The following is a 22,990-nucleotide window of genomic DNA, read 5'->3' as shown; positions in this document are numbered from 1 at the left end:
CTCTGAGGTCCTCGGGGCAGGCAGGGAACCTGGCCCACAGGACAAGCTGGACTAGATTTGTCAAATGAATAAATAAGTGCATGAAATTGGGTGGATGTGTTTAGAAAAAGTGTTTGTCTCTTTCTTGCTTCAGGAGAAGTGAAAGTACACGTGCAGGAGATGTGAAATAAAGAGTCATGATTATCCTAATTGATTATCCTGATCAAATAAGAAAACATAAGAAAACCCTTTGATATTTAAAAGCACTACATAAATGTGTAAAGTTTTACTGTGATTTTTTTAATAATTTTTAATTCAGTTGTGTTTACAGTAAAGCCAATAAAAGCAGCCTCCTCTGAATAGGAATCAAGTGCAAAATAAGGACGTTATTCTTGTTTATATAAAGGTCTCACAGAGTTGTATTTTTAATAGGCATTTATATATGTACACACACTCCTATACCCCATGTATGTATGTATGTATATAAGTCATAGAGAACATTCTGGAAGGATACACATCAAACTTAGAAAAAGAGTAGTTACTTGTGGAAAAGGTCTTTTTCTTTAAAAAAAGCAGGAAGATTTTTATGTGTTGTTTGTATAAATAAGAGCTTTAAAAAAAAATCAGGTAAGGAGCCATCACATACTTAATGGAATTTATAGGGGAAATGCAAGCCACATCCCTTCTCTGTAAGTGTGGAGTAAGACTATTCTGGAGAATCTGCTCTGCTTTGAAATAAAGCACAGAAGATTGGCATTTATAGCTTTTGACCCTGAAGGGTCCAGGAAGTTTAGAGAAAGCATTAGTACAATAATATCAGATTCTAATGGTGATTTGAATTCAAATTTTGTGTCTTTCTGGAATGCTTTCATAATGTGTCTTGATTCTTCCTTAAAAACACGACAAAAAACAAACTCATTGTCACTCAGGCCAACAGGTAGGAACAGTGTCACCTCATTTGAACTTAATTTATTCAGCCTTTTGCCAAGCACCTTATAGCTAGTTTCCTCAAGGGGTGACAAAATGACATTACAGTTCAAAAATGCTTAAAAAACTTCTTTCTCCAAAAGCTAATCTGCATGTCACCATTCTCCAGAGTACACTGAAAATCCCCTACAGGGAAGTGCTGATAACATTGTGCACATACACTGCTGCTGGCTGCCAGGGCTTAGCACTGCTGGTTAAAGTCAGAGTTGTTGGGTTGAATTTAGAGAGAAGTATTGCGAGCATTGACTTCAGGGACCTCCCAAGGAATGAATGTGATTGGTTTTAACTCCGTGTTTTATGGTGTGCTACATACTTAATGCTGATTAAAAGCAAGCCTGGATTTTCAGAGATAAATGGATATAGACAGTGTCTCCTTATACTTTCTGAGAGGCATTGTGAAGAGTCTTATCTACTGGTTGTCTTGCATACTTACTCTCCTAAGCCAGCGTCAGCCTCTTCTTCAGGGCTATAAACTCTCTAAGCCATATGGAGGGCAGGCTCCCATTTGTGAAATTCCTAAACACATATGTACTATGAAATACAAAAATGTGTATGAAATAAAAGCCTAGATTGACTAATATAGTCCATATTGGACACTTCTCAGAGGGGTATGTTGGTAGTATCTCCTGGGCCAAATTTATAGACATCTTTTCTTTAAGACATCGCTTGGGACTTGGGGATGTTGGTACAGTTGTCAGCCCACTGCTTCTCTCACATCCAGCCACAGGCCCAAGGTTACTGTCTGAAAGCATCAAAGCAAACACAGATGCTGTGCCAGGTTCCCAGTCCTTCTGCGTTTCTGAGCCAGGACCCCTCCTTCCTGCCAGTTAGTGTGCGGTGGAGTCCGCCGGGGTTTCCCTTCTCAGGCAGGGATGTAAGCACACAGCTTTAGAAGCAAATGATTGTGATTGAAATTTCTTGTGGAGCTTATGCAACAGGTTGATTTTATTTTAGTTTTTATCCTACTCCTCAGAGTTGTGGGATGGGTCTTCTGATTTTTGTTTTCCTTTCTTTCTTACCTCCCTTCTTCCTTTCCCTCTCTCTTTCTCCTTCCGTCTTGCCTAGAATTGTTTGCTTATTTATTTCTTAAACGGGATTGAATCCAACCGGAAGCATAGGCTGGACAGGAAACCATATTCAGGCTCAGTCATTACCATGCCCCATCTCCCAGCCCCTCACCCCAGTGGTGGGAGGGCCCTGAATTCACGGAGCCCAGCCCAAAGCCCTGGCGAGACCCCTCTGTTCATCAGCGGCTGCTCCACGCTGCTTACCACCGAATGCCCCTTTGTGCCAGAGCACAGGTGCTTCTGTGCCTCCTTAGATGCCCCCAGGTCCTTCACGAGGCTGGAGACACTTTGTCCAGACTAGAGCAGTGCTACCTCTGGAAATACAATGCCAGGCCCATGTGTAACCTGGAATTTTTCTAGTAGCCACATTAAAAACAGTAAAAAGAAATAGGTGAAATAAATGTTAATAATATGCTTTGTTTAACCCAATATATCCAAAGTATTATCAATTTTAATATGTAGTCAGTATAAAAATTATTGAAATATTTACATTATTTTTTGTACTAGGTCTTTGAAATCCAGTGTGAAATTTATACTTACAGCACGTCTCAAATTGGACTACTTTCTGGTTCTTAAGTGTCGTTAGTATCCTTGAATTATCTAGGAATCCTTGAAGATGTGAAATATCAGTGTTTGACCCTACAGTTGCCGTGCTGACATCCACAGCATGTGGGAAGTTTCAGAACAAGTCACGTCACTGTCTCCTGATACTCTCCTCTGTGGGCTTTAAGAAGTGGCATCTTATATTCCTTGGCCCAGAGTTTCCCCCAGAAGCACGTTCTGCCCAGGGGCTCGTTGCCACACCTGCGTCAGTTCTGGTTTCTTCTTCCCTAGTGTATGTCCCTGATGAGTGGGAGGTCGCTCGGGAGAAGATCACCATGAGCCGAGAGCTGGGACAGGGCTCCTTTGGGATGGTATATGAAGGAGTTGCCAAGGGCGTGGTCAAAGATGAGCCTGAAACCAGAGTGGCCATTAAAACGGTGAACGAGGCTGCAAGCATGCGTGAAAGGATTGAATTTCTCAATGAGGCTTCAGTGATGAAGGAGTTCAATTGTCACCATGTGGTAAGAGAAAGCCCTGAAAAGCCAAAATCTGACACAGGAGAACACGTCACTGGAGCCCCCGTGTTTCAGTGGCCACACTTGTGGGTTTTGTATCTTGCCCCATTGTCTTACTGTTGCCTTTAGATACTTGTGCATAGGAAGGTTCTGGATCTGATGGAGACCCTGGCAAGTGGAGCCCCTGTGCCCTGCTCATTTGGGCTCTGCTCCTGGCCCCCACAGGTCCCAGCACCGCACTCAAAGTTCTAGCAGTGATGGCGGTGGGGGGTGGGGGGGGTCGGTGACAGTCCTGGGCAATCCTCACCCTCTGAGTCCTTCTCTCTATCATTCCTCCCAGGTGCGGTTGCTGGGTGTGGTGTCCCAGGGCCAGCCAACGCTGGTCATCATGGAGCTGATGACACGGGGGGATCTCAAAAGTTATCTCAGGTCTCTGAGGCCAGAAATGGAGGTCAGTTTTGATTTTAACCAACTTTGCCTGTTATCTCTTCTCTTTCCTTTAGAGCCTTCCCCCAGAAGATATTGTGTCTTCCAGTCTGTTTACGTTTCGGCATTGAGTGTTTCTTGCTGCATGCTGGGTTATAGGTCTCTTCTATGAGGGGTTTCCCTGACTAGAGAGAGACCTTGCTCTTTAGTGGGAGGCACTTGCTGTTCATCAAATACCCTTTTACTTGGGAACCTCTGTGTTTTTGTTGCTGCATCTCCTCCACCTCCGGTTACCTCCTCCAACGCCACCTCTCCCTAATTTCCACTGACTTCTCTCTGAGCACCGATTTTCTCTTGTTTGGTTCTCTGAGTGTATTCCCATCGACCCCACTGTGTTCAGCTTTTCGTCCCAGGCACAGCCTGTAGCTCAGAGCCATGTTTGTGGCAGGCGATCTTGCAATAAATGCTTGTCAGAGTGCAGTGTTAGGTTGACTAGATTCTTGTGCTGGGCTGGCTTCCCACCCAGTGCTGTGCACGGACATCTGCTCATTCACAAGACCCCTCCCCACACACATGCCCTGCCCCCACACTGTCAGCAGGCTGTGCCTTGAGATGAGGAAGCTCGAATTCTCAAGCTCTGCCTCCACGTTTCAGGCTGGATCCTGAGTCAGTGTTTTGCTTGTGCTTCTGAATGATAAGCGCCTCAACTGCACGATCGCTGCTTAGTCTGGTAAAAAAAAAAATATCAGTTTGTGTTACGAGCTCCCAATTCTAAACCTGCTGAAGTCCTGTGCAGATTTTCATTAGTCATGACAGTGTCTCCTTTCTGTAGCATGAACCTACAGCCAGCTTGTTAACACATGGAGGCATGACTTTTAAGTGAGTAATTCTAAGAGTGAACTGGTAGGTAAAGACTGAGAACTAGTACCAGCAACATCTGCCTTTCATTCGGCTGCCTTGGTGAGTGTCAGGTCCTCACTTTGACCCTGACTTTGCCACCTGTGAGTGAGCTTTGTGTCTGCGTGTATTCCCTAGAATACTGCCCTGTCTCGACCCCTCTGAATTTCTGTAGCCTTTCTCTGTTTGAGCTTAATCTTTTGTTTTTCTTCTTTTAATTTGCCACTTAATCATCTCCCAAGTAGTAGTTCCTTAATCTTAGTTGTCAGCACCTGTTCACCTGTGGCTTCCTTTATTCATAGCAGATGATGGTTGGGACTCTGTGAGGACCACAAGGCCGAGTATGAACCGAGGCCCTGAGCAGGGCACTTGACAGACGTCCACCTCTGCTCCCCTCCACCCGGCCTGCGTCCCAGCTGCCTGGATCTTAGTGCCTTTTCCCGACCCACTTTGTAATGCACAAGCCAGCATGAAGGAGAAACCTTCAGCAGATAGGTGACTGGAGACGTGGCAGTATATTTCTTATCAGATTCATTCTAGACACCTCTCAAAAGTATGAAATGCTCAGTCCCTTCATCCCCGATTTCAGGCACAAAACTTGGAACGGGTGGTCTTAGTCCTGGCTCTGCAGTCCTCAGGCAGCCACTTCAGGCCCCAGTTTCCTCACGTTTAAGATAAGAGGGTTGGGCAGCATGATTACTGAAGTCCTTTTCACATCTAAAATTCATTTTTAGGTTTCTCAGATAAACTTGTTCTCTCTAAAGCATGTCAAGTATGAAAATGTATATGCTTGTCCTGCAGTTTCATTCTGTTCTACTTGGCTTCTTCCCCCCGAGTTAAGATTTGCTCATTTACCTTGCTAAATGTGGGTGCTTGTGTATACATGTCTTAACAGCTCTAAGCAAATTAAAGATTTCTGTTCTCTAAAATGTCTGAAAGATTGGCAGTGTAGCACCAGGAACTGACAGAATGTCAGCCCTCTCTTTCAGTATTTAAAATCATCTTCCTTTTATTGATTCTGTTTTTCATATTAATTATGAATGACCACTTCTAGTGAACACCTATATTTAATCCTCCACACTTAAGTATTGTGAGCATAAACTTAACATTTCACCTGCAGATTTCCTAGTGTACCATGCACATTCAAACTCCTGGAAAGGTTAAAAGGAAATGTTAGGTCCTGAGGGGAAACGGCTTGTCTGAATGAGGCTCCTACATAAAAGAGAGTGGCAGTTTTGGCTTACCCTCGGGGACTTATGTCACTTCCCCAGACAACTCAGTGATCAGTACTTTAAATCACCAGAGACTGTCTTGATCGTCTCTTCAGAATTCAGATATACGTCGAGTGTAGGGAACCAACCCAGAAGTACTTGGAGAGTTGTTATACTGCTGTAACTAGGCAAAGTCAACATCCGCTGAGCACAGAGCCTGGCCAGGCACTGGCAGGCACTTTCCATGCATGATCCCAGGTCATCCTCCCAGCAGTGACCCACGCTGACCCCCGTGTGGAAGAGCCCAGGCAGGAGCCCAGACAATCTGACCCCAAAACCTAGGCTTTTTGCGTGGCCCACAGGGTTTGAACTCCCATGGGAAGGTGAGGCATGGGACCTGTAAGAGCAAGACAGCTTGCAGTGTTGTAAGAGATGCTCTGTAGTCAGGGAAACTGAGGTAAAATCTATTGCACTAGTACAAGCAAGAGGTGGTTAGCATCTAAACTGTAGAGTGCTTATTTGCTTTTGTACTTTTTTTTAGGATGGAGAGACTTGCACATGTGTTTTATATAAAACTTTTTTCTAAATGGGTTTATTATTATTTGAGCATATTTCTCGTCAGTCCAAAGCCAGTATGTTGCCCTCTTCTGCAGAGAGGAGATGCTTATCCATGTTGCTTGTCACTGTTTTATGCTGGTCATCCTCCAAGATAAGCTTTAGCTGGCCTTAAATTAATTGTCAAGTGCTTGTTTTCCTCAGTGCCCACAGAAAATGACAATCCAAGGAATGCCACACTGGAAGGTGAAAAAAATTAATCTCGATACTTTTGTACTTTGGAGGAAAGTTGAAGAGAAAGAAAAAGATGAAATGGTTTATAAGAATGCTTATGTGGGAAATAAAGCACGGTATCCATTTGGGAAGGACATTTGCTTGTTTCCACGTGGCCTTTGTAATGTTTTCCCTCCTTTTACCTGTACTTTGACTATAGGAATAAAAGGAAACATATAAACTAAAAGGAATTTGAGTAACCAAGAATTCTCATTATCAAAAATTGCTTGTTTCACTTTAAATAATTTTTGCCCTACCCAAAATAGAAAATGCTGGTCCCAAGTTGTGCTAATTGGTGTTTCTCTCTGAAGCCCTGAGTGATGTGGTCAGCCAGCAAGCGCATGACTTTACCACGAAGCAGATGCTTTGGTCTCCATAATAATATGTTTCTTCTGAACAAGTCCCAATTTCTTAGCAGAATGACCTGTGGTGCTCAGATTGAACAAAGATGGATTTGCAAACACTGAATGGGGTCGAAAAAATTCCTAAGTTCTCACATGAATTGTTTTCTTTTTTTTAATCTCCAACAGAATAATCCAGTCCTAGCACCTCCAAGCCTAAGCAAGATGATCCAGATGGCTGGAGAGATTGCAGACGGCATGGCATACCTCAATGCCAACAAGTTCGTCCACAGAGACCTTGCCGCCCGGAACTGCATGGTGGCCGAAGATTTCACAGTCAAAATTGGAGGTGCGTCCTTAGCTTTCCAGGTCTGAGCAAGGACTAAACTTGCACACGTTTTAGGGACTGAGTTGGCATTAGCCTGCCTGTGGAGAGGTTTTCCAGCACATCCCGTGAGTGCAAAGTCTTGTTCTTGGGAATAATATGATTCTCCCCAATTGATAGTCGCAAACCTGGCCAGGGTGGATCTAATCCTGAGAGCACGTGGGCATGGCAATCCAGGTAGTAGACAACGATGAGTTGAGGCCATACTCCCTGAGGTTGCCTCTCCTGGAATTTGAGGCATTTCTTGGCAGAACGATTCTAAGCATTGGTTAGAGAAATAAACGAAACAATGTCTTCAGGTGATTTTGACTTGGGAGTAAAGGTTGCCATCCAAACTACTACCTCCAATTTTCCTAGCTTACAAGGAGCGTTGTCCCCCCGAGGGATCCTTGGAGTTTCTAAGAGGGGAGGTCCCCTAATGGTAAAGCCCCTGCACAGAGCAGGAGTGGTGACGGGGAGGTGGCAATCCCTCAGGTGAGGGAAGATCACTGTTTACTGGGGTTCACACCCAGACTGGTCAGCTCTTGACCCCTCTGTTATAACGCTTACTTAGCTGACCATCCTGCTGGTTAGACCCCTTAGACCCCTTGCTGCCACCACCCACTGGAACACCACAAAAAGGGGTTGGCTTGCGTTTCTGATGACTGGTTAACAATTTACCTCAGGTTTTAGGTTTGGGTTTTGCTTTGATTTTTGAATCGGCCTGATAAAAATACGTACAACCTCAGGGCTGCTCAGGTGGCCACCTGCTCTTACCAGGACCCTTATCTTCCTGCTGTGAGGTGGTGAGGATTCAGAAAAATACCAAATATTCCTCCTGAGAAACTGTAAGAGAGACTTTACATCCAAAAACTGTTTAAAGTTAACCTGTCTAGTTCTTGAACTGTCTGTTCTGGAAATGCTCACCTTCCTTTAGCAATATTTTATTTCCTTTAGCAATGATTTTGAATGAAATGTTTCGGTGCTTTAGTGAACAATGAGTATCTTTGCTATAATGGTTTCCAAATTAGGGGTGAGTTTATTTTATTTTTCATTTGTAGGAGCTGGAGGTGATAATTGGGGCTGTATCATAATGCAAACATCCCTCAGTCCTCAGTTACTCATCCAGGAGCCACCAGTGTGTCCCTGGACTTGGCTCTTTGTGGCATCCACACATTTGATGCCGCTTGAAGCCTAAGAGGCTGTTCTCAGGGCTCCCAGGGAAGATCCCCTCTGGCCACTGTCTGGGCTCCCTTTGTACACCCCACTCATTTCCCCTTCCCTTCCCATTCCCCTCACTTCTCCATGGGGATTCACTTTTGTTCCCACGGGCATGCCAACCAACTCTCCTTCCCCAGCGCTGGGGAGCCGGGCAGGCCTGAGCTTAAATCTGGGTTCTGCCATTAACGGATGAGAGACTTGTGGCAAGTGTCTTAAGTTCTGTGAGCCTCAATGTCTTCACCTCTAAAATGGCAGTGATAATATAACAGGCCTATGAGATGGTGGGAGGGACTCAGTGTAAGAAAGCACCAAGCACGTGCCTGGCATGGGGCAGGTCCTCAGTAAATGTTAGTTCCTGTGCTCATCAATGTTCTCCCCCCACCCTGCCAGCTCCTGACACAAGGCAGGAATTCGGTTATGCTACTTTCCTCCTGCTTCACATCACAGGGGCAGAGCCGTTTTTGTGCCACTTGTCATTTAAAGCCCAAATCAGCAAGGACTGTATTTGCTGTTTAACCATGTGCCATATTTCTAGTGACATTTTCTTTGTACTTGTTATCTTTCTTCCTAAAATCTGAAATTTTTCTTTTGTGTTAAGGAAGAAATAGTTTGTGTTCTTTTTCTGGGATTTCTTTTTTTCATTTTTGTGCAAGTAAAGGCAGATCCTCTAATTTGCATGTCACTGGATTAATTCAGAGATAAGACTTTGCCACTTCATTTTTATTCTTCACTGCGGTTCAAAAATGTTTTTCCAATGCCCAGTGTCTCGTGGATTATAAACATAATTTTACCGGAGGCAATTGGATGGCCCTTCGCATAGTACAAGTAAATTATGTTGGTTAACGTCCGAGGAACTTTGTTCTCTGTGTCTGCTTTGTAATCGTACCTCTTTGTGGCAGAGTTAGAGACATGAATGAGCATTTTAAAAAGGAGAGCAGCCCTTTCTTCTGGGAAGGAGAACGAAAGAGTCCCTGTAAGAAAAGTTTGCATGATCAAGTGGAAAATCAAAATCTGACAAAGAAGCAATAATTTAGGATTATAAAGCAAGCCTGCCATCAAACATAATTATGTGACATCTTCTCGAGACATGGAAAATGGAAGGTGTTTTCAAAAACGAGTGGGAGTATTATGGTGAAAAACATTATCGAGTAATAGCTTCAGGGGCCTAGTAAATAGCATTTCTTAGGCATCTTTTTTCATCATGAATTGGTACTCCTAATATTCTTCCCCTTATTAGACAGTGAGACTGTTTTCTTTCCTCTGGCAATGGGGCAATGCTACCAAGTAAATAAGAGTCAACATGCTTCTGTTTATTTCTTCAGGTTTTAAAACCATGTACAAATGACCTTTGGTCTATGCAGAACATATTTTCTTAATAAACTGTGGAACTTGATAATTTGTAAACTGCCTCTCATTTTAAATGCAATAAGGGAATTAACTTTTTAAAAGAATCAAATTATAAATGGATTTAAAAGCAGAGATTTCTTGGTATTTGCTTGTCATATGACTCATCGGTCATCCCGTATTCTTTCTGCATTATAAAATTGCAGACTCTGACACCTGGGCTGCTTACAGTGGGTTCCCCCTTGCACGTGGCTACAGGGCCTTCCTCCAGCAGTGATAGCGCGTCTCTGCTTCTCCCTGAGAGCTGCTCACACGGCGTAACTCTTGTACCTTCTCTCCACCCTACAGATTTTGGTATGACGAGAGATATCTATGAGACAGACTATTACCGGAAAGGAGGGAAGGGATTGCTGCCTGTGCGCTGGATGTCGCCCGAGTCCCTCAAGGATGGAGTCTTCACCACTCATTCTGACGTCTGGTATGAAAGACTCTTCCTGTAATGTGAGCCCAGAGCCCTCCAGCCTCCACCAGTCCCGCTGGCTCAGTCTCAAGGGCTTTATTTTTCTTCCATTTTCTATTCATTTGTTACCCCATTTCCAGCTTTGGCTAAGTGTTAGGTGGGCCACACTCCTTCATCATCGAAATGTTCCTGTTGTCCGTGGGTTACTAAGGACGGAGGGCATTTGTGGGATCTAAAGTATTTGCAGGATGGACACTTCTTTCAATCCTTAGCTGCTCAGTAAGTGGCCAGGAGCTCTTGAGACAGAATCCAAGGCGTCGGGACATGCCGGAAAACTTCACCTCTCTCTGCTTCTCCCCTACCTGCCTTCTCTCTTTTTATCTTTCTCAATAAATAGATACTGTGTGTGTGTGTGTGTGTGTGTGTGTGTGTGTGTGTGTCTGCGTCTGCCTGCCTCACCTAATTAAACCTTCAGATTGCCGACATTGCTTTATTTAGGCCCAAAGCTTAGGAATCTTGATGTGTTTTCCTGTTGGTCCCATCTGCTCTGTCCTCTTCAATGGGCACCATTGTTATTGACCCAGGGGTGGTACAGAAAGCACAATGTCTCCCTTAATAATAAAAGTCTCTTGGAGACAGAAAGCTTATCAGCTGGAGAGTGCAGAGGATTCTCAATAGTATTGGTTATTGCAATTTCTCAGCAACATCATGCAAAGGCAATCAGGTTCTGAAATACAACTGAGGTTCTTGGCAAGCTATGGCCCTGGCCTATCTACCTTCTAGAACGTCAGCTAGTTTCTTGGCTATCCTCTTGGGAGATCCCATTGCTGATGTGTTACAGAAATGGTAGTTGTTTACTCCAACTGTCTGGATGACCACATAGAGGAGCTATTTAAATAGTGACCGGCATCATTTTTTTTAACCTTGTGAACCTTTCACAATTCAAGGGACTTGGATCTTATTTTGAAGACAGGTGCAAATTGGAAATAGCATTTGAATATGACCCGGCAAAGTGTGATTGCTTCTTGAGCTCAAGTATGAGATCTGATTTGCAATCAGCCTGTCCAAGATGGTTATCTCTTTACTGTCAAATCAAAGTGCTCGACACCATTTTTAGACACAGAGATGATGGGAGAGGACAGGCCTGGGTCCATGCATGTATCTGTTTATTTTAGTCTCCGTGCCTCCAAAAGCTTTGAGGTCAGCTTGCAGTAAGATAAAATAGAAAATCATGAGAGCCAGGGAAAACAGAGGCAGGGTGGGAAAATAAAACTAGAGTTGTTAATATCTGACAGGCTAATTTTACCCAAATTTTGGTTAGCAACTATTGCGACAAGCAACAACAAAGGGACACAGAATTTTTAGTGCCAATTTCCTCCCGCTTGACTACACAGATATTATGAACCAATGAGAAAAAATAGACATAAACAAGAGTAGGCATTTGGTGTTCATTCCATTCAATGCTCAGGCATTGGCAGTGCTTTAGATTTTTTAGTTTTTAAACAGCCATGGAAGATAACACAGGTGGGGTTGGCCAGGACGTTGGAGAATGCAGAAGGTTTCTCAGCTGCCCGGGCTCCAAACTGAAGCTGGCCCTCTCACAGTAACAGAAATCATTTTAGATTGTATTCAATAGCACAGAAGATCATTCCTAAGTAGTTAAAATCTAGAAAGAAATGCAGAGAATTTGATTTTGTAGAAGATACCCTGGAATCTTAGGATTGGAAGGTGCCTCTGGGGTCAGCTCCAGACCCTGAATCCATCCCATCCGCAGCATCTCTGACAGCTTGTTGATGAGCTTCTGTTTCCAGAGACTGCTTATTCCTCCCTCACAAGGACAGGCCATCCTAATTCTTAAGACACCCTTATTCTTTGCAGGTCCTTCTCATGTTATGCTTAAGTCAGCCTCTCACTGACACCCCATTGGCCCTTCTCTCTGTAGCAGGATAGCACACCCTGCTCTGTTTTTTATAAGACAGGGCCTTGGAGTCACAAGCAAGTGGTGTCTTTTGTCTAGTTGGAACATCTCCAGATTTTCCTGCTGTCCTTCAAGACTTTATTCCAGATCCTTGGGCACTGTACCTGCTCCTTCTACAGTTCCGTTGTAGCACTCCCCTGGCAAATGGCTCTTGTTTGGGTTAGAAGACACAAGTGTGCCCTCTAGTCGTGGAGGAAATCAGGACTGAGAGGTGGGACGCACAGCTTAAAGGTGTGTTCCCTTCCTGGGCATCAGGATCACCCTACAAGTCTTCATTTTTCACAAAGAAGCTTTCCAAAAGGCCACAAATATCTAGGGCTGGTTTAGAGTTATTTGCTTCTTTAGTGGCTAATTAATATCAGTGGGAAATGTGGATCTCTCTGTAGGTTTCGACTTGCTGGTGGGTGGGAAACTGACATGAGACCGTCCTGGTATGGGGAGATGTAATTACTGAATGCTGACCCCATGCCAACCCCAGCCAGCACTGGCGCTGAGGTGAGACTCACACCGACTTGTCCCTTACTTGAGGAAAACAACCCCAATACTCATAATTAGAAAAGACTTCACACAAAGGCATTCGTCTAATGTTTAAAGATGAAATTTGTCCACAAAATTCAAGCCTTGGAGTTGCATGAAGGCATTAATACCAATGCTACACAGTAAGATACCTGCTATGAAAACACCTGGGTGTTGCATATTTCTCAGTGCCTCTGACTGGTTGTGTGGCCTTGGTCAAACCACAGGGCTTCTCTGGGCTTTGGTTGCTCCGTCTTTGAAGTGAGATCAGTTTAGGGATGTCTGCATTCCCTGTAGCTCTGTGGTACCTTGATAGATGTTTAAATGACTCCTGGAACAACTGGTGATCTAGGGAGGCACGTTGGTCTTAGGTAGAGATGGTTTAGCCTCCATACCTTGGGGCAGAAAAACAGTTGGACTTAGGTGGTCACATTGAGCTGTGAAGGAGAGCCAGACTCCAGCACTGTGTGGTCCTCCCTGACAGGCCATACTGACATTACACAAGCGTTGTTCTGGGGAAAGTGTTTGGAGAGAGCTGAGCCTGTTACCTGCTGGGTTGTTTTGTGTGTGATCATGAAGACCTGGTGTGACCCAGGCAGAGTGCTCAGTGTGTACAAGAACAGGGTGACTAGAGACACAGTCTCTGTCCTCGAGGGATGAGGTCCTGTGGAGAAGAAGCAACCCTGACAGGTTGGAATCACAGAAGCCTTCCCAGAAGAGATGGAGTCGTGGGGGTGCCCTAAGGTATGGATGGTCACCAGTGGAGCACTGAGGAAGCAGACTCCTGGCAGTGGGAATGCTGGGAAAGCCATGGCCGTAGGAAGCGCCTGCTGTACATGGGGGACGGTGGGACTTCCTTGAGGGAGTCAGGTTGAAGAGAGATCAAGCAAGGCCACAAATGTGTTAGGGTTTTGAGACTAATTCTGCAGGCTCTGAACAGGAGAATGACCTAGAGCTGTGTTTTAAGAAGTCCATGTAAGTTAGATTGTAAGGCTGCATTGAGTAAGATGTTGGTGGCAAAAAGGAAGAGTGCTGTAGGCCAAGTGAGGAGGACAAGCTGCCATAAGGAAGTGGTGGGGGGACAAAATGTGGGGGGGCCAGACCTTAGGACAAATCTGAGCCTGACTTGGCAAGCTGTGGTGTCAGTCTGAGGAGGCAGAGGAAAGGACCACCTCAGGTTAACTGCTCAGGTGGGGTGGGGCATCAACTGCAGTGAGGCCAGAGGAAGAACGGGGTTGTGAGACAGTTCAGTTTGAGATCTGTGAAGTTTGTGGATAGCCAAATAACTGGGAGCTTGAAATAGAGCAGTCAGGGCTGAAAGGGTCCATGTGGGAGCCACCTAGTGAGAATCGGCTGTTTGAAAGCAGCGGACATGGCCAGGGAAAGCTGGGGGAGCAAGAGGAGAAGTGGACCTGGAGGGAACTGCGTTTTTAGATTATTTCTCAGGTCAGGTCTGCAGTCAGTAAAAATAGCATGCTTGTCATTTCTTATACTGTACTGCATTTCAGATGTGAAGGTTGGGAGCTGCAGCCTCCAAGACGTGCTATTTATGTGACCAGGCCAATTTCAGTGTGCAGAGACCCCACTGCCAAAGTTGATGGAGAACCCGCTGCCCTCGGCCAGGCCTTTGAACGCCACACTTTGGCCTCTGGGTCTTTGGCTTTTCTAGGTCTCTTGTGCAATATAAAGACTATTTCTTGATTGGTAGAAGTTAAAAAGGACCTTGGGTGGGTCACTTCTCTGATTGCTAAGATTCTATTTATGGCTAACATCTGCTCTTAGTATCAATTTGTACAAAAACCCTTTTGTTCATGGAAGGTAGCTGAAGCAGTGAATAAAACATTCTGATATAGAGTCAGGGGCTCTCCTGGCTTGGGCTTCAGGCCAGGACCCCAAGAGCTCTCGTCGGGAAGGGCCCTGCCCCAGGATTTTCGGTGGGTTTCCCCATCACCCCTGGCCTCGGTGGGAAGCCCCTCAGGCTGCTTGCAGCTGAGCAGCTGCTTCATTCTGCGGAAATGAGTGGAAGCGAACAGGGCATGGAAAGGCCAATAGAAGGCAGGGAATTTGTGAAAGACAGCCATGTGTGTTGGGAAGGCACCTTTATTTTGCAGATTACAGCATTGACTTTTTAACCTTTATCTGTCTGAAATTTCTGTGTACGTGTATTATCTATTTTAATTTGTTTTCCAGTAGTTGGATCTTCTCAAACAGACAAAACTGCGTGGCACAGTTGCTCACTGCTCCGCCTGCTGACTGTATTCCTCCGTGGATCCCCTTTTCCCCTCAGCTAAACTCTATGCTTAAGGATCCTTGCTTGACCATGACACTCCAGCCAGGGCCGCAGTCCTCGAGGCCCCTGCCTGTGAGACTGAGCCCTTCACAGGCCAGTGGCTCCCCAGCTCCCGTGGGGCAGGCTGCTCTTCTCCCTGGCCCCACTGGACCTGTGAGATCCCTGACGAGCTTTTAGACACTCCAAGGTCCAGGCCCCACCCCAGACCGGCAAAATCAGAACTGCGGTCCGGGGCCTAGGCCTCAGTATGTTTTTAAAAACCTGCTAGGAGGTTCCACTCTGCAGCCAGTGTTGAGAGCCACTCGGGTAGAGGTTTCCAAAACTGGGAAGCTTGTTGAGCAGCTTGATTGTCCCAGGCTACATTTGAGGCCAGTAAATCACAGTTGTGGCAGGGCCTGGGGGTCTGCATTTTATCATTCTTGAGATAAAGCACATTTGGGAGACACTGCCCTGCCAAGTAAGCGGCTACACCTAGGCCCTGAACTCAGCCTGCCCGGCCTTCAAACAGAGATTGGTGCCTCCTAGCTGTTGAAGGGACCCTGGAAACTCCCTCCGCTCCAGCGTCCTCAGTGGGCCACCAGGGCTGCCTTTACTCTACAGGAAACATTAGTAGCAGCAAATGAGGATGGATAGTCCACACTTAGCCTGGTGTCTGGCACACTGTCTGATGTGTACTCAGTTGCACAAGGAGGGAAGTTTTTCAGGGCCCAGGAGAAGAAATGCTGAACAGGAGAGAGCAGCATGGTTCTGTCCATCGTTTCCAAGCACCTCACATTTCTTTTCTCCCTGTAGGTCCTTTGGGGTTGTCCTCTGGGAGATTGCCACGCTGGCCGAGCAGCCATACCAGGGCTTGTCCAACGAGCAAGTCCTTCGCTTCGTCATGGAGGGCGGCCTTCTAGACAAGCCGGACAACTGCCCTGACATGCTGTATGTATTTCCTGGACGCCCACAGCTCTCCTCGAAGTTTCCCTTCTCAGTAACTCTTTTCCTGGGTCACGTAAGATGAGTCATTATGAGATCCAGCCTCTCTGGCCCGGTGGGTTCCGTGATAGTCAGGAGCAGTTTAGAAGAGGTTTATCCTGACGGAAGGAACCTGTGTCTTTGTGCAAGTACCTCAATTCCACCTCATCTTCCTTAATCCTTTAGTTCTGATTTGCAGTTTGCACTGCGGTTTCTCAGGCTAAATGTCTCTGTGAAATATTTGACCAAAGCAATCCTTACTTGCCTTCTCCAAGCAAAGTTTAAAAAAAGGTGACAACATGACACTGATTACTGTTAAGCCAGATTCCCGAGCCTCTCCCTAGCCTTTGGCAGGCCTGAGAGAGCTGCTGCAGCTGGCGTACACAAAGCTTTATGGCCAGGACTCCTTCGGCACCGCATAGGGTAAACCTCAGACCTCTTCCCACCAGCACTTCCAGCATATTGCCGCCGCAGTGGTGTCATTTCTTCTCTGTAATTCACAAACCATGTAAGTGACATGCTCTCTGGAGCTTCATCCAGTGATCCATGTGGACCTGGAACATGGTTCAGCTGACCTCCCTGCAGACACACCCCAGAGAAAGTGTCCGTGATGCCTTGTGGGCCTCACTGCTCCGCGTTCTTAGGAGAAGCCCCTCTGGTGATGGAAGTTGGAGCTGCTGAAGGTGAGAGGCCCTTGTTGTCTTTCCTGGAACAAGTCAGAGGAGAGTGTGAAGGTATTCTGTGGTTAGGTTGTCAGGTGAAGGACAGGTACAGGTGGGAATCAGTGGACTTGTTTTCGACATGCATATTAAAGCAGGGCTCAGAGATTCTCCTGGATCCTGATAGGCAGAAGGAAGGCTACCACTAGTACATCAAGACCAATTCAGGAATTTTCCAGAATTGCTTTTCTGGACAGGTTAGGCTTCACGTTGAAAAGGATCCCAGAGGAATTGTCGGGCTGTCTTTCTGTCTGTGTGGAAGACTTCCAGATCTGCATCTACCCATGGACCAAGCCTCGAGTGAGCACTGACTCAGGCTGAGCCCCACAGTGGTACGATGATTACAAATATGGCTCAGACACCATGACAAGTGGTACCAGGGAAATTGGTCCCAATAGCCATGAAAGCTTTGCTCATTTGGCCTCTCACAGTTTCCAGGGTCAGGAATCCAGACACAGATGTGCTAGCTGCTCAGCTCGGTCTCACTAGGCTAAAATCAAGATGTCGGCCAGGGCTGTGATCATCTGAGCCCCGAGGCCTCCCTCCTCCAGGCTCTTTCAGGTTGTTGGCAGGATTCAGCCCCTTGTGGCCATACGACTGAGGTCCTATGTTCTTGCTGGCTACCAGCCGGGGATGGCTCCCAGCTCCTAGAGGCTGAGGCCACTCCCCATCCTTGCCATATTGCCCCTCCATAGGGCTTCTCACACCAGAGCAGCTTACTTCTTCAAGGCCAGCAAGAGAATCTCTCTGCTTTTACCATTTTTTTACCTGATTAAGTCATACCACCCAGGATAATCCCTCTTTTGATTAACTCAAAGTCTGATTAGAAACCGAAATAAAGGAGTGAAATCCCATCATATTCATGAGTCCCACCCACACTCAGGTGAGAGGATTATCCAGAGTGTTTACACCAGGGGCAGGAGTCTTGGCGACCGTCTTAGAATCTGACTGCCAGAGCCTGGGAAGCAGAAGACATTGTCCTATCAGCAAACCAAAGTTTTGTTTTTTTCTAAAGCACTTTGAGTGTTGCTATGGAGACTGAGTCCCTAAGCCCCACGTAGAGGCGGTGGACCTTGCTCTCCTGGCTCTGACTGTGCTGGGCCCACGGGTTCAGGGGGACTCGGCACAGCACCCTTGTGCTTCAAGAGTCCATTAGCTGGGCGTTATACTTTTTAACTGCTGCTTCTGAAAGTATGTGCAGCCAAAGCCTGTTCTGTCCCGTGAACAGCTTGCACAGAATTAAGACAGAGGGCCAAAGACTGCCGCGGGGTGGACAGTGCTTGTGTGTGTGTGTGTCTGGGTGTGTGCGTGTTGGGGGCAGGGGGACTCACTGATCACCTGAGCCTAGGTCTGGACTAGGAAACCTGCATGTGTCCACTGACGGAAGGCCCCACCTCTCAGAGGGTAGTACATATTGGGGGGCACTGGGTTTCCTGGATCCCTCATCAAAAAACTTCCCCATACAGCCTCTTTAGACTTCAGGACTCGAAGTTGCAAGAGACTCAAAAGGCCACTTGGTGCATTTTCTTGCCCAACATGGCAATTCTTCCTCTTCCCACCTGTATTAGTTTTTTGTATTACAGTATAACATTACCCAAACCTAATAGTTTAAAACAACAACAAGCATTTATTGTCTCACAAAGTTTCTGAAGATCGGGAATCCAGGAGCAGCCTAGCTACATGACTCTGGCTCTGGGTCTCTCGTGAGGTTGCAGTCTAGCTGGAAGCCAGGGCTGTGGTCATCTGAAGGCTTGTCTGGGGCTAGGATCCACTGCCAAGGTGGAGCACTCACATGGCTGAGCACCACGTGAGGCCTCAGTTTCTCTGTGACCCTGCTTGAGTGTCCTCATGCCATGCAGCTGACTTATGCTAGAGCAGGGCTCAGCAAACTTTTTCTCTAAAGAGACAGACAGTAAATATTTTCATATGAGCATGATTGTAGCTACTCAGCTCTGCTGTTGCAGTACAAAAGCAGCCATAGACATCGCGTGAACGAGCGTGGCAGTGCTCCAATAAAACTTTTTGAACACCGAAATTTGAATTTCACATGATTTTCATGTTGTCACAAAATCTTCTTATTTTGAATTTTTCCAACCATTTTCAAATATAAAAACCATTCTTAGCTCATAGGCCTTACAAAATCAGACAGCAGGCCAGGTTTGGCCCACAGGCCCATAGCTTGGCTACCCCGCCCAAGAGTAAGTGACTCCACAGTAGAGCAGAAGCCACAGTGTCCTTTATGGCCTAGCCTCAGAAGTGCACAGTTTCCACCATCTCCTGTGGGTTGCACGGGCAGACTGTTGGACATGGGAGGATATTACACGGGCTGTGAATACTAGGTGAGGCCCCCTGGGGTCTTGGAGGCTGGCTGCCAAACCCTGCTAACTCCCACTATTCTCACTCATGACTGCTGTTCACATTGAACAGTGTGGTCACTGTATTCTCGTCAGCCCGTTTTAAGAAAAGTCTTCCTACGGAGCGAAAATATAAGTAATGGAGTCTGAGGAGTGCTGCCCACTGAATTTGCATAAACTTGTGCCCTGCCAGAAGAGAGGCTAATACTAGAATCGGCAGTGTTTTATCAAGCTTAAAAACAGTCTAAGAAAGCAGGTGTGAGTTTTGTTTGTGTGGTTTGGGGTGGTGGGAGGAGAGGTATTGTGTTTGAGCTTTCTCTTTGACTCAGGTAAGCGTTTGTCCCTGAGAAACTTGTGGGACTCCTAAAGTTGATCCACCTCCAGGTGACTGGAGTTTTAATATTAATTTAATATGCCTGGGAAGCAGCCCACCTGCCATGGGAAAGGCAGTGTACTTCCTGTTCCCAGCATAGAGCGACAAGGAAACTTACATGGAGAGGTTACTCTTGAATATTAAATATTTATTAATTCAGGAGGCATTTCTGCTTTGCCCTCCAGAACCCCCTTGGCAAAGTGTTCTCCCTTCTAAGAAAAGAACAAAATGAAAGGAGGCAAGCTGGTTTCATAGGGAGTGTCTCTGTTGTCCTTGTGGATTTATTGATGAGCAGCTTAGGTAAGAAGCGTTCTGGGAGATGGGTTCTCATGTTACAAGAGATGAAAGAATGGACTCTTGTTTCTCCCAGAGGGGGAGAAAGTTAGCGAGCCCTTGGGAGTTGCCTGAAAGCCCTGCTGGGCCTCCATGTGGGAGAGAAACCACTTTGATTGTGTTGTTCCAGAGGTCTGAACAGGCACCCACAGGGTCACTAGGGGTGGGGCGTGCAGTGGCTGCTGGGAGTTGTCAGCTCAGCATCAGGAAGATGCTTCAGCTATTCTGCGATGCCTGCAAGAAGGTGAGCAGGCTCCTCCGAAGTAGCCAGTAATCCCCATCCTCTCACTAGCATGGAGTGCTCAGCTTTAGAGGAAAAGCTCCGTGGTCCAAGCCACAGAGAGTCCAGGCTTGTGAGTCTCAACACCGAGACTCCGTCTGAATTAATTTAGCAAGCGGCATGAGATCAGATTCAGCTTGTGGTCCGCTGGTGGATCCGTATTTTAAATTGACGACAAAGCCTGTCCTTCAACTTCTCTTACGCTCAGGTCTCCATATTTACACCACAAATGCCCTCTGGGTGCATGCTGACTGCTGACATCCTGGAGACAAGGGTGTAAGGAGTGGTCCCAGCTTTCACAAAGTCTAGTGACTGGAAGGACTGAATTCTAATGCCGCGGGAGAAGGGCTAGAGCAGAGATGTGCACTGAGCCATAGACCTCAGGCCAAGAAGCCATATTCTCTGCAGCTAACACTTCCACAATATCACACGTCAAGACCCTTGCCAGGGAAGTCTTCAGTATGCTGCATTCAGGAAAGAATTTGAGCCTGTTAGCCCAGAGAGTCATCAACTGGTAGCTAAGTCTAAAACAAACTCAGCAGACTCTGGTTGCTTTTGCAGTTTTCAAACATGGTTTTTCCTGTTGCTGACTAAACCCCCACATGGCTCGGAATCCTGTGCTGGTTTTGTGGGAATTGAGTGCTTGAGTAGGATCCAGACAGTCAGGAATGGCCACTCCTGTCCAGTTAGCCTTGCGATGGGCTTTCCCGTGGTGCTGGGGCCCTGCGTCTGAGCTCTGCCCAAAGTCAGAGTAGCATGGGGTGAGGGGTCGGGCAGGCCCCACTGTCCCACTGCCATCCTGGTTGAGAAGTGGTTCATAGATAATCCTGGCTGTTCAGGGCTGCTGGGAGGAGGTGGAGGAGGGCTGCACCGAGCCCTGCAGGTCCTTTCCCGAGTCCGGTCTCTTTGTTGTGACCGTCGTCCCTTGGACTGCAGCTGCGCTCATGCTCAGGTGCTGGGCTGCATGCACATCTTGGCGTATGACCACAAACTGCCTGCACACAGTGGGCCGAGGGTGGGGGGAGTACGGAGCGCCACAGTGTGCAGCATGGAGTGGACAGTACAATTGGCCCCCTTTCCTCATACCCCTATCATCCACCTCCTGGGGTCACATGTCTCTGTTACGCTGCTTCATCGCAGGGCAGCAGCTCCATGTGGTCTTGTTCCCACCCCAGGTGAAGGGCTGTGTGCATGCACCCCCCGCCCACACAGGCGCAAGGGGGTGGCATTCAGTCAAGGACTGCTCCAGCTCACCAGACCTGACTAGTTGTAAAAAATGTGCTTTTTAAAGAGGACTTTTATCAGCTCATAAATCCCTCTAGAGTCTACTGGAAAGTTTTCTTGTGGCGATAGTGTAAACAAGGTCTTGAATCCCACAGAGTAGAAAAGACTTCCTTTTATGGACAGCACTGGAAGGGCTATGACTTTGGAATGGTTTAAAAGCAGTGTCACGTGGCTTGTTTGTGCTGATGTCACTTGCATCACTCCCCTGCTGGTGGCACCTCCTCAGCCCTGGGCCAGGGGGGCACAGAGCCAGGACACATCACGTGTTCTTGGCCCTGGCTGCACTTCTATTCAGGGATAAGTTAGTCAGCCAGAGAGGAAATCGCAGCTGAGCCATAGACAGGGGTTTCATGCAGTTATGGCCCTTTTTAATTTACTTTTTGGGGGGGTCCTTTTTCATAGGAAGTGATGGTGGGTATAGGACGGAGGCTTGTTTGCCCTCTGACCCAAGGAGGAGCTGCCAGTTTATCACTGCAAACACCCCACAAGACCTGTGGCTGTCAGGGGACAAGCAGGAGAGGGAGGGTCTCCTGGTAGGACCATGCTTTCTCTTTTTTAGGTTGAGAGAAAATTCCTTTTTCTGAGGTAGGTGGTATTCGAAGTGTTGTTTCACAGAGCACTCCATCCCAGCTCCACCCTCACTAGTTTGGGAACCCAGAACAAATTATTTAATCTCTTGTTACTTCTGCTTCCTCATCTACAAAAAGGGGGATATATACCATACCCTACTCCGAGACTTGTGGGGAGTAGAGCAGTTCACACACACTCACCCCTGCTGCTGGACACCCAGCACGTACCACTGAGAGCACTCACGGAACGTCAGCCCTGCACGTGGTTGGTACCATGGCCTAGACGGACGTGGTTCCATTGGGAGGGGAAAAAACTAGTCAGTCTTCATGTTTTGTCTCATTCTTCTTCCGCTAGAACAGGGGTGGCAAACTTTTCTGTCACGGGCCACACAGTAAATATTTTGGGCTTGTACTCCAAATGGTCTCTGTTCCAACTATTCAACTCGCAGTTGTAGCTAGAAAGCAGCCGCAGACAATCTGTGGCTGCTCTCAGATGGGCGTGGCTCTGCTCCAGTAAAACTTGACTTACAAAAACAGGCAGCAGAACAGACAGCAAGCAAGCCTCTCTCCCATCCCCTCCCCCCACGGCCACACCCGCTTCCATCTGACTTGACCAGACACCTTCTTCCCATTTCTTTCAAGGCGGCTGAACAGGTGGCATAGGAGCTTCCCCTTTGCAGGCCGGGTTCTGTGACCCACGGGCTTCTACCCTTGGAACTTTCCCTGGGGCCAGACGTAAGCAGGTGGTCTGTGGGTCAAGTGATCAGCCTGACAGAAGGCTGGAAGCCAACCTGGGGTGCTCTGAGCTTCCTAGATATGAGGAGTTCCAGTTGGCCATTTTTATTGAAAAACATCTCTTTAGCTAGAAGTTTTAAAACAAAACAGGATAGAATTTTCCAGCAAGAACAGAAGTAGAAGGAAGGCACTTCGGTTTCAAGCTCACGTGAGAAAGGGCCACTGGCTGATCCCTTGTCAGAACCATGGCCTCTGTGTTCTGTGGCCAGCCTGGGCGTTGGCTCATTCGCTCTCCTGTTTACTTCAAAGGTCCACTTAGCTGGATCGCTCTGCATTCTGTGTTAATAAGAAGCATCCCCTACTCCCATAGGCATTCTGAACCCTTGACAAAGACTAGGCCGTTCCTGGGTCCAGAC

The 22,990-nt window shown here is 46.9% G+C and overlaps 1 protein-coding gene across 2 annotated transcripts in view; it reads left to right on the top strand.

Moving 5' to 3' along the window:
* IGF1R (insulin like growth factor 1 receptor) overlaps positions 1 to 22,990 on the top strand; it is a 290,959-nt gene that overhangs the window by 259,387 nt on the left and 8,582 nt on the right. For both annotated transcript variants that reach the window (XM_023651179.2, XM_070267776.1), the window contains exons 16-20: positions 2,868 to 3,097; positions 3,432 to 3,542; positions 6,984 to 7,143; positions 10,072 to 10,201; positions 15,760 to 15,894. In XM_023651179.2, coding sequence (XP_023506947.1) covers positions 2,868 to 3,097; positions 3,432 to 3,542; positions 6,984 to 7,143; positions 10,072 to 10,201; positions 15,760 to 15,894 — 766 coding nt within the window. The remainder of the gene's footprint in view (positions 1 to 2,867; positions 3,098 to 3,431; positions 3,543 to 6,983; positions 7,144 to 10,071; positions 10,202 to 15,759; positions 15,895 to 22,990) is intronic.

The sequence above is a fragment of the Equus caballus genome, chromosome 1 (genome assembly GCF_041296265.1).
Source record: "Equus caballus isolate H_3958 breed thoroughbred chromosome 1, TB-T2T, whole genome shotgun sequence".
Lineage (NCBI taxonomy): Eukaryota > Metazoa > Chordata > Mammalia > Perissodactyla > Equidae > Equus > Equus caballus.
Note: the sequence above shows the minus strand (reverse complement) of the source record. Positions and strands in the feature narration are given on the sequence as shown.